Source organism: Micropterus dolomieu, linkage group LG20 (assembly GCF_021292245.1).
Source record: "Micropterus dolomieu isolate WLL.071019.BEF.003 ecotype Adirondacks linkage group LG20, ASM2129224v1, whole genome shotgun sequence".
NCBI classification, from domain to species: domain Eukaryota; kingdom Metazoa; phylum Chordata; class Actinopteri; order Centrarchiformes; family Centrarchidae; genus Micropterus; species Micropterus dolomieu.
In genome coordinates this window covers 31092904-31104966 of record NC_060169.1, presented here as the reverse complement: position 1 = coordinate 31104966, position 12063 = coordinate 31092904, and the positions used below count along the sequence as shown (strand labels likewise).

Below are 12063 nucleotides of genomic sequence, written 5' to 3'. Positions count from 1 at the left end.
AAAGATTTCTTTTTTTTGTGACAACAGCCTCTTAGTCATCTTAAAAAAGCAAAGAAAGCACTGAAGACCGAGCACACTGGATGCACTTTGAGGTCTGAACACCACAAAGTGGGACACACCAATTTATTTTTTATTGAAGCCGTCAAAGCAGAGGAGCCTGTTTTACTGTTTTTGTAACTATTTAAAGTGAATCAGCTCATAATCGGCTCATAATCACCCCACCATCTGCTGTTCAATGTTCTAGTTTGAGCAACACACAAAATTAAACCGCTATTATAAAAATAGTCATTCTTTTTAAGACATAATGGAAAGTCCTCCCAATTTTAATTTAAACTTTCACTGATTGCTTCATGTAAAGTCGCCATTCACTCCTATATCTTTGTTTTCTCTTTTCACTGTATTATTTTTGCCTTGAACCCAACCATAGCTAATGTGTCTCCTCCTACAGTATATACAGTACATAAGGGTTACTGAACAGAGCTGACCTAAACATGACACAGCTTCACCAATGATAAATGTAATATTATGCAACATTACAAAGCATACTTTAAAGCAGCTGCACGACTCTCATTGGGAACTAGCAAACCACAGGCAGCCATGCAATCTATCAATCTATGGCCCTCAAAAAACTCATTAACCAGCTACATTATGTTCTGCAGATCCAGGTCCATCACTCAATACACAGCATGTATTCTGTACATCTGTACAAATGTGAAGAAGCTTCAGTTGCTTTTCTGCAAGCTTGTCAAATGAAATGTGTATTCAGTTACCAAACTGGGGTTTTGCACAGGTTGTCTTTGTTACTGCGTCTAAGCTCTGTAAATCCAAACTCCCTGTATAATGTATCACTTAATATTCTGTATAGCAGGGTTTGCTTTTGACACCAACATATACAGATGGCATACACATAGAAGGAATTGGCCACACAATATGGTTTAACACAGACCGACATTTGTAACCCTTAAGCAGAGCGTCACTGAGTTCTCAACCCAGACCTCAACCTGGGTGGTTTTGCATATCAATTTTTGTGGGTCAACATTTACACTGACCTCTGATGCTGAAAAAGAAAATCAACCCTCCATCTTCCTACCTCACTAGTCTGGTTAACTACTCAGATGTCACATGTAGAGTAAATGAGTCTGATGGGAATAGTTTTGCAGATATTTGGTCATAAACCAATGTATTGAACAATGTAATGGCAATCCATCAGTAAGATATCTCAGTATTTGTGGAGATATCTCAGTGTGGGCCAAAGTAGTGGATCAACAAACACTGCAATACCTAGAGCCAATGCTCAATAGTGAACAATGAGACACAACATGTGGTCATTTTTGAGGGCACTGCATACTAATGTATAATAATGTTTTATACTTTAATTACAATCAAGAGATTGAATATAATGGTGGAAAGTAAATTAAGTAAATCAGTGACAACTTTAGAAACGTTATTGTTTGTATTCTATTCTGCTGGTAAGAGTGAAGGTTGGATTAAAGATTTACCAGCCAGTCAATCAGTCTCCTGCCATGGCTCCTGTTGCTACCTGCTGAAGTTAACCTAAATAAATAAATAACCAGAAAAAGAGAGAGAAAGAGGCTGAAGGGAGTTTAGTGAGAGAGAAAGAGACATTTCCACCACAGAGGAAGTGATGTCGACCGGCTGTTGCAGAGGAAATCCCACCCTCACCCACCCTTCCATTTTATTTCAGTTTGACACTCCTGCTTTTTCTTTCTTTATCTTTCCTCTTTCCATCTTTGGGTTTCCTTTCTTTCTCTTTGTATTTCTCCATCTCTATTCATCTCTCTCTGACAGAGTGATGTTTCATCTGTTTTCCACCACAGATAAAAGGCAGTTTGTTCTCTGCCTGATCCAGCTCATCGATCTGTTGGTCTTTTTTATTGAGACTGGTGTCTCCACAGACATACTCATCTTATGGAGGTCAAAAAATCCTTTTTTTTCTTATCTTACTGTGGTTGTTGCCCATACATTCATATGTCAACATCTAAAAGTTTTCAGATTAAGATTTCTCTTGCAGTCATTCCCATATACTGACTGAAATATATTCACAACTGCAAATGGAAACAATCAACCAGGGGCTGCAGACAACTGTTTTTAGCTACACTAGGAGCGGTCTAGCCCACTATTTTGGTGAAGACTGAAATATCTCAACAACTATTGAATGGATTGACATGACATTTTGTACAGACATTCATGTCCCCAGAGGCTGATAATCAACATCAAATCCCCTGCTCTCCTAGCCGCAACCTGAGTTCAAACCTTTAATTTGCTCAAAACTCTGGTTGATGACCAAAGAGCTGCTCTTAAGGCTTAGTCTTATTAACCACTGAAAGAGATTTATTAATGCATTTATTGTAAAAAAAAAAAGAAAAAAAAAAAAAAAAAAAAAAAAAAAAAAGGATGAAGACAAGATGCTAGTAAGACAAGAAATCTCTAGACATGTTTCACTATGAGTAGCGGTTACATTAACTAATTCTACCACTGCTGCTGAGCTAACATCACATCTCTTACCACAGTTTCTACAGTTTATGCTGCCGTTTCTCCGCTGGTACTGACATTAATTAGCTCAGTGACATGTACAGGGTCACTTCCAAAAACACTGTGGGGTCAAATGCAATACAAAAAGGGTCAACTGGAAAACCACCAACTGTTACCACCCTGTTCAGTTGGCTGAAATAAAGATCACATCATTTCCATACAAGTCCTTTGTTTGCATGCTGTTTGAGCATGATTTACAAACTGGGTCCTGCTCATCAAAACACTTCTCTGCAGCTCCACTGACGGTCAAAATCTCCACACACAACCTTTAGGTCTTTTACCCGAACACTCTAGAGCTGTCTTCTGTCTGTGTTAAGGCCCTGCTGATGCAGTTTCTCACATAAAAGTCTGTCCTTGTCCTGTGAATGTTTTGCCATAAATGTCCTCTTAAGTATCCTTTTTTCAAAAACCATAGCTAAAGAAGTCTCTGAGTATCTCCAAGTGCTATCATAACTATCTGACAGTGATCAGTCAGGTTTCAATTACCATTACTTGGACAGTCCAGCCATGTGTGACAGGTGACAAAAAGTTATACAGGATGAACAATTATCACCTTGTGTTAGCTTAATATTACTAACCATTCACATCATGTTTACAGTATATGTCTGTATAATATAATTTTCCTCTTCGACAAAACCCCAAAATTACTGCTGGGTGGGTGAAATGCTGAATAGTTTAAATTCTTTCGCATGAAACTGGCAAAATAATTAAAGTTAAATTAAAATGACATTTTTGATATCAACACATAAATACGAGAGACTGTCCAAATCTCGTATTGGTCAAAGCCTTTACTTGACGTTTCAGACCAGCTAAATATAAATTATATCTGATGGTCTCAATTTCCTCTTTTGAGTAGAAAAAGAAATGGCAGAGAGCTGTTTTTACACTACTGCACCCCAAGAAAAGGCTGTTTTCCGAATGCTCAAATGATGTAAGTGCCTTTGCTGTGTGTCAGTGACACTTGACTAAAGTCACCAGGCCAGGCTATCACAAATGGGCTTCACAGAACAAAGAATGACCCACTACAAATGTGTTACTGATGGGAAAGCAACCTTGCATGGTGGCTTACAGCAATAAACATAAATCCTCTCCGTAATTAAAAAATAAAGCTCAAAAACTTGCACAAAAAAGCAATTTAAATTCATACGCTTTCTGACAAGAGAGGACAAGAGTTTGTCTTACCTGAGTGCTGAGTGTTGCAGGGCTGATGGAACGACGCCGCTGTGTCTCGGTGAATCTACAGAGAAACAGGAAGACACTGAATCAGCCTCAGCAACATGTGATCGTCACTCACAAAGACATAATGATGCAGACCAGCGTGGCAGTAAGGAAGTGTCGCCCGGTACACAGGATGGGAGGCAACGATAAGACACTCTTTATAACAGCAGACTTCAGAGTATTTATCGGATTTAGTAGCTACACTCCGGCTCCATGTCGTAGAGGAACTGTTTGGAAAGATCTAACTTCGGGCTGCTTTCAGCCTTCAGAACTCACGGTCACACTGACATCAACTCAAACACCCTGACACACATGCACACACACACACACACACACACACACACACACACACAAGGCCTGTCAGAGATCTGTGGCTGGCTGTGAACACACGACACTGGGGCTCTGCTTCCTCTGTGGTCTGAATGTCTACACAACAGCTGTGTGTGTGAGTGTGTGTGTGTATGTGTGGGTGAGATTGAGAGCTGGTTTTAGCTACAAAAGCCACTGGCACCCGCCCCCCCACCCCCGCTTCGCAGCCAACACAAAAGCTTCAACAGTTTGGCCGAAGCTATGCAAATTTGACTGACAGCTCTGAATGTGAAGCTAAGAGAGACTCAGAGAAGCTCATTGTGTTTAAATGAACTACATCAAAGACATGTAGATAAAGATGATGAGCTTTAAATTTTTAGTAAACTAAAAACAGATTAATAATCTATTATTACTATTACAAAGTCAGACAGTCAAAACCAAGCTTTCCAGCAGAGAACCTCCTCACAAAAGCCTTGTTGGTTGAAAGCAAGGCTTTTTTAGGATACCTGAACTGAGCTGAAGCACCTGTAATGGAGTATAGATGGTACATCCTTGATGTTTATGGTCTTTCCCTCAATGTTTTTTTCCCCTTCCTTTCTTCCAACTGTAGCTCATTTCCTCCCCTTCTTAATTGTTCTCATTTAATTCTTAACCCCAGTAAAATCCAGGTTAAGCCTGGCTCAGATGAACGGGCTTTAGCTTGGCCCTTTAAACTTGGCTGTGTAAGACTGTAAAAGGAACCTCCAGACAGGTCTCTAATGTAGAGACCACAACTTTTAATCTGAAAGGGGAATCAGAGGAACTAAACAAAGGTGCCGTCCTGCCATGGGCGAGTCAGTCTCACCACACTGCTACTGCATGTTCCCCTTCCAGACACTATACAGATCTTGTAGCTTTTAAGAGATCAGTGGGAGTGAACAGTCCCTCCGGGTTATTTATGCAATTAATCTTGTTTCTGTGACGCTGAGAAGTAACTGAATGAAAACAACTATTCCTGGTGTGAAGTGACGAGTTTGACTAAGATATAAATCAATATTTAATCTTCAGACTGAATGAGAGCAGGGAGCAAAATAATTCAGGTAAGATAGCATCAGCGTACAAAAACATGGCTGCAACTTATTATTTTACGTTCATTCCATTTCTTTCAGGGAGTTAGATGCAGTAAGTGGATCAATACCACTCTCATATGTGTCAATCAAATATGAAGCACTAGCTGATTAGCTTAGCTTAGCATAAAAGACTGGAAACACTAGGAAACAGCTAGCCTGCCACTGACCAAATTAAACAAAGTCCACTTACGAACACCTCTAAAGCTCGCCAATTAATACAAATGAATGAAGTCAGTGTTTATTTAATACAAATACCGGAGTGTAAAAACAACAACTTGTCATTTCTTGGAAGGGTGCAGAGACTTTGTCTTGGCTTCACCATGAGGTTGCCAGGCAACCAGTAGGTGCCAGGCAACCAGTAGGTGCTCCAGCAATTCTTTTTTTGATTAATCAATTAATTGCATAGTTTACCTGCATGAAAAATGCCTATCACACTCTCCCAGAGCTGAGGGTCTTCAAATTTGTTGTTGTTTTTTTGTCAGACCAGCAATCCAAAGATATTCAATTTATGATATAACAAAGAAAAGCAGCTACTGTATATCTATATGGCATATCTGCATGATAAATCATTTTCCTTACGATTTTCCTTATCTTTCTACATTTATTCACCAAACATTTTCATTGTGTTTATAGTTTATAATTACTATATAATAGTTTTTATTGTAGGCTGTGGAGTCTGCCATCCCCATGTGAGATTCAAAATTGCAGACCTATACATTATAGACACTGTCAAAAACACAGACCGCTACAAAGAGGAATAGTAGTAAAAACTAACAGAGATGGAAACAAAAAAGAGACAATCACAAGGCTAAAAAACAAATCTGATATAAGACAGAGGGGGGTGAGTGAGTCCCAACCAACCAGCAAGGTCAGCCCTCCCTGAATGCTTTGGGGTGAGGGGGCAGAGCTCAAACACTAACCTTCAACTGTCCGAGAGCAGACTATTGACAAGCCTGCTGAGACCCAGAGAAACACTGAGCTCAGTTGTCCAGACCTGTGAGTGTGTGTGAGTGTGAGTCAAAGTATCCACTGTTTTGTACACACTTTTGTAGTGACAGGCACTTACATACCAACTGGCACATGTACATGCACCTCCGTCAGCCAGCAGTGTCGCATGTACACATTACAAAACACTTATGCCCCTTCTTTTTCCACTCATCAAGTCTCACATGCACACAAGAACCCCCCCCCCCCCCCCCCCCCCCCCCCCCCCCCCCCCCCCCCCCCCCCCACCACCACCAGACACACACACCCACACCAGATGCATGCACAGACAACACACACTTTTCTTTTCTCACAGCTGTGTTCAGATATCAAACAGAGCCCGCTGAGAGAGAACAAACACGCTGACGAGGAAAGATTAGCTGGTCACAGAGGGCGCCAGTACGTACACACACACACACACACACACACACACACACACACACCAATGTATACACAGGTTCTGCTCAGAAGTTAAATAACTGCCAGTGATTGCAACAAATTACAAAAGACTACATGGCTTGACCTTACAGCAAAGCACTGACAGCAGAACTTCAAATGGAAACAAAGAATCATGAATAAAATACAGAATAAAGCCAATGGAAAGGAATCTGCAGCTCTGAGGGTTTCAATACACTGTTTATGCGCCGTGAGCCACCAGAACTGAAGTGTGTTTTGGCACAGATCATCCAAGTGAACTCTTAGGCACGATGGATACGAAGTTGATAGTTCCTCCAGGGGAATGGACATATGTGGAAGTACATGCTATTAATGCAAGTTATATATTTACTCGTCTTTCCGTGATTTTTGCAGTTCACATTATTTGGTGGAATTGTGATAACATCCCTGAAGAATGAAACAATACAGCTCAGCCTCTCCAATTTCAGCCACTGCATCAATTTCTCCTTTCAAATCAGAACTCCTCATTTAGTTCAGTGATGTTACAGTTACATATAGCAACCCTGAATCTGTCAGTGATTTGTGTCTCACCCTGCACAGAAAAGACAAAATAAGCTTTTCACTTACATTTTAGCCAGCATAATGATATCCACCGAGATCAATGGTAATCTAACCTTCGGCTTTTCGGTCACAAACATTATCAGAAACACATTCAGAGGTAAAAGGTTAATGAGGAGGTAACTATGTTTTGTCCAATGCAAACCAAGACTAACAAGGTGATAGCCAGTTAGGCAGCCAGTCATTTACTGTAACCAGTCAGTAGACCATGAATTCATCAAACACATGTTCCAGCCAGTTAGCAGGCCTGCAAACCAGTCAGTCAGCCAGCGAGCAAAGAACCGATCCCCCCTCTGAAAGCTGGCAGCCTGGAGACTGAACAGTGCATATTTGTAGCGTTGGGGGACTCAAAACTGTACCCAGTAAAAACACATCTGGTTTAAGAATAAAAAAGGCGGGCTGGTGTCAGTATGCTGGGGCAGGCAGGACTTGGACCGCTGCCTTGTTTCTAAAAAGGCAGGCGGCCAGAGAGGTTCCGCAGCATTGGAGGATGCCATGTCTGACTGAATGATTCTTTCCAGCCAGGTATGCATACACGGTTTGATCCCTGAGGGCGGCTGGTAGAAGGCCTGAGGGCAGGACTATTCTCTGTAGCACCTTGGAAGTGCACTGGATTCAACTTACCAAACACTGAAACAGGACAAAAGCAAACCTGTCAAACAATAACCCAACTCCAACCAATTATGATGGGCTTCATTTACCGAAATCCTTTTCTCTAACAGAGGTCTGTATATACTATAGTACTGTGTTAGTTAGTGTAAAGGCTTATTCACAGTTACTGTACTTGGTAAGTGGAGTGATGATGTGTTTCGTGACTCTAGGCCAGGAGAGATGCTGGGATGTGAAATGCTGGTTGGAATGAAGTCATTTGGCGAAATGCCTGTTTCCATCTGAGGCCAGAGGAAACCGTTAGCCCGGCGCTGCCTTTTTCCCACACCATCATATCTCCCTCGCTTTCCCTCTTCCTCTCTCTCTCGGTCTCTTTCTCACACACACACACACACGCGCACACACACACACACACGCACACACACACACACACACACACACGCACACACTAACACACCCTTGCTATTTTACCCCTCGGGTGAATAGAGGAGCTGACATCAGGAACAAGTTCGGAAAGTGACAATAGACTAAAGAGAGGTGTTACATATACCAGAGCAATCCACTTTATAGATATTTTCCTCTCAGTACCTCCCAGTCTGCTCTGCTCCTGGATGTTGCAACCAGCAGACAGCATGACGTACTGTAGGACATGTCAAATGTCCACTGTGCTGTGGTTCATAGTTTAGCTTATGCATGATAATTAATAGTTAAGCTTTTAGTCAGTTATTTGTTTAGATTATAGCCAATACTGATCAAGCAAAAGGAAATAGTTGAGTTTTATACAACCCCTATCCTTAGATCCTCGATTCGGATGAGGAAAAACTCTTCTATAAAACATTTCAATGGGAAAAAAATGGAAGAAACCTTGAGAAAAGCAACAGAGGGGGAATCCTTCTCCCACGATGGATAGACATGCAATAGATGTGGTTACAGAATAAACCAACATAGTAAAATACAGTATACAGTAATACAGACAATCAAGATGACCCAGATATAGACGACAAATGAAGAATACTAGTAACTTCCAAGTGCTGCCAAACAGATTATATCAGATCTTTTTTTTTTAAATTGTACATTGTTCTGTTTTTTTTACTGATGTCATCACTGGTATATTATATGCCCACATTAATTCTTGTTTAGTTCCAGTGATAGTTTTACTTGACTTCGTTGACCCTGATCACAAACAGCATTGAACAGAGTAAGATTCTGACTTGGTGTCAAACGCTGTATGAAAAGTGTTTTATGGCAATACATGAAATCGTTGATATTTCAGTTTAACCAAAGTGGTGAACCAATCAACCAACAAACAGACCGATCAACACTGCCATCTCTACAGCAACGCTATATGCATAGCCAAAAAAGTGGAGGCTGGTAAGATTATGAAGAAAATGATCAATAAATAATATTCCTGCCTAACTGTAGGGGTTGTACATTTAAAGATATTTGTCAGAGGCATCTGCTGATCAGCAGCATCTGATTCAACTATCCACTATGCTAATACACTAAACCACATACATAAATATAAACTTCGGTTGGAGCAGGTTCACCACTATCTACTGGAACAGAACTTCTTATGATTAATACCACAACACTTTTACCAACTATCATCAGGACTAACTGCTGTCCTACAGCCAAAAGAAAAATCCACAGCACAGTGGGAAATGGAATAATGGTTTCTATAAATGTAGTGCCATTTGGGCTAAATAGCACTTTTGAGTGCTATAAAGATCCCATTGAGATAGACTCCATAGAGCACCCAGTTCAAATGGTTTGACACAGAACTGTTACGGTACAGTAAAAGGACCTTTGAAAGGGAGAGAAATGCCCCAACTTTGCGCTGTGACAAGACATTTTAAGAAAATCAGTGGACTTTATATTCTGTTTGAGCTTTATAGTTTTTTCAGACAAGTATCCACTATCCTGACCAAATAATCCCGTAAAGACCTTAAACTGTCTAAGCCTCATTAAGTTTCATACACTCTTATTCCACAGAGATGGACAGAGTGCCAGCATCTGTCTTGGTGTCACATACAGTATACCCATGCAGCATAGAACCAAAACCACACTCCACCCCAAAATAATCAGCACTGTGTGTCTGGAGGGCCACTATCAACAACCATGCAATCATCTCCCAGGGTGCAACACAGCAAAACCAGTCACAACATCCATGGCAGATCACTACAGGTTTGACGAAACATGTTGAAGCACTTTGTTACAGTTATGGTTATGTTTTACTTAAATTACTTTTCCTAGACAGCTTTTAATAACAAGTGTGATCAGATCTTTCGCCATTATTTTTTTCTCCGTTTAAAGCACTTGTAAAGAACTGTGTTTTCAAAGCCTCTAGTCAGATGACAGTTATTACTGTGGCAGTATGATCGCACCGAGCAACTTTGAAAGTGCGGACGGGTAGCCTACCTTTATCAAAACCACGTCTACAGCTCTCTCTCCTCTGGCACAGAAACTGTACCTCCGCTTGTGTCGTTCGTACATTTCCCCTTAAATATCCAGAGCAGATTCACTGAACAGAAGGTTAAAATTCAGCAGAAACACAGAGAGTCTGCTAAGCTTCACATCTGGCCACAGAAGGAGCCTTCTACCAGACTCCAGCTCTACTCCCTCCCTCCTGCCCAGGCTCCTTCTCTTCTTTCCTCCCTCCCCTTTTCCTCTGTCGCCTCTCAACTTCTCTCCTGACTCGGCCTGACTCATGCCTTTACTCTCCATCTCTCTCTCTCTCTCTCTCTGTATATTTTCTCTCTCTCTTTCTCAATGAGGCTGTGAGGTGTGCTTTCTCTCTTCATGTAAATCAGCCACCCAAAGTAGTACATTGTTACCGTGTGACAGATGACAGTAGGACACTATTGCTTCAGTTAATGTGATTCAATGATGAGAATTTATGGTGTTGAGATTCAACACCCCCTGCTGGATGAGGATTGAGGCCACATGTGATGGACAGTGGCCAAGATGCTGAAAAGTTGGGAGTGATATCTGATATGTGTTTCTCATTCTGATGGCAGTAGCAACTGCTAGGAACGGTGTCCCACTGTTACACATAACATCAGATAAGTGTGCTTGAGATGATGTGGACCACTTTTTGTGTCCTCACTGTTGATAATATTCTGTAATGATTGAATTTTGGTGATAGAACTGCACATGGGCCTATGTTCATTGTTATTACTGCATTACTGTAAAAAATTGTTGATCAGCCTGCAAATCACCCACCCAAACAAGCAGCGGAGGGAGGCTTCAGCAAACTTCGCTGTCATATTTTTCCACCCGCGATTTTTAATTGTTGCCCAGCATCTTTTCATGTCTTCTTTCATGCATCTTTTCACAACACTCCGTGATGTCGTCACATTGTGAATTTTTTTGTGGATCCTCACACACTGCAAAAACTAAAATCTAAGTAAGAATAATTATCTTAACTGAAGGCAAAATATACTTTTTTTTTTATCTGACAAGATATTTCTTCTTACCAGGCGGCTTTTATGATCGAGAATTTCACTTGTTTCAAGTTTATTTGTCCTTAAGTAGGAAGTGAAATGTTCTTGTTCTGTTGGCAGATAACTTTGCTTATTTTAAGTAATATCTGCCCCATTTTATTGCTTTTTTCCTTGTTTTTGAGGGCTCCATTTTTGCAGTGCAGCTGCACGCTCTCTCACTATCATTTGGGCAAAATAAGGAAAAGAAATAAAATAACCTTATGATATTCCCTGCCATTCTAGGAAGAGAGGACACAAATGTGTTGACTCTCTACTACTGGCCTTCCAAGAAAGCAGCTGGACAAAAGCTTTCAAAATCATCTACGAATATGATATTCTGTCCCTTGTTTGAGTGGCTTTAAGGCTGCTCTAATCCCTCAGATCTCTATAATTAGTGTGCCCTAAACCTCCAGTATAAAATATAAAAGTAGTTCAGTGCCTCCTGGATGATATTTAGATTAATGTAAACGTGTGGTTTACAGCCACAAACAAATCAAACTCTCCCCCAATGACCTTCACAGCACACCAGACGTTTCAAGCCCTGTATATCACAGTGCATTACACTTTATCACAAATGACAAATTTCGTACATCATTGCTCTCTGTATCACACGGTTGGATGGACTTCATTACAGTCAAGAAGAAATAGGCATCTAATGTTATTCATCAATAAAGCTCTACTGTTTAAGCTTCCAAACTAACTCATATCTCTTCTCTCATTGAAATCTATATATCTCTATATCTATCTATATCTATATAGAGATCTCCCCCCCCCCCCCCCCCCCC

The 12063-nt window shown here is 40.8% G+C and overlaps 1 protein-coding gene across 7 annotated transcripts in view; it reads right to left on the bottom strand.

Moving 5' to 3' along the window:
• LOC123958478 (A-kinase anchor protein 13) overlaps nt 1-12063 on the bottom strand; it is a 106910-nt gene that overhangs the window by 46530 nt on the left and 48317 nt on the right. For all 7 annotated transcript variants that reach the window (XM_046031818.1, XM_046031815.1, XM_046031817.1 and 4 more), the window contains one exon: nt 3736-3790. In XM_046031818.1, the coding sequence (XP_045887774.1) occupies nt 3736-3790 (55 nt within the window). The remainder of the gene's footprint in view (nt 1-3735; nt 3791-12063) is intronic.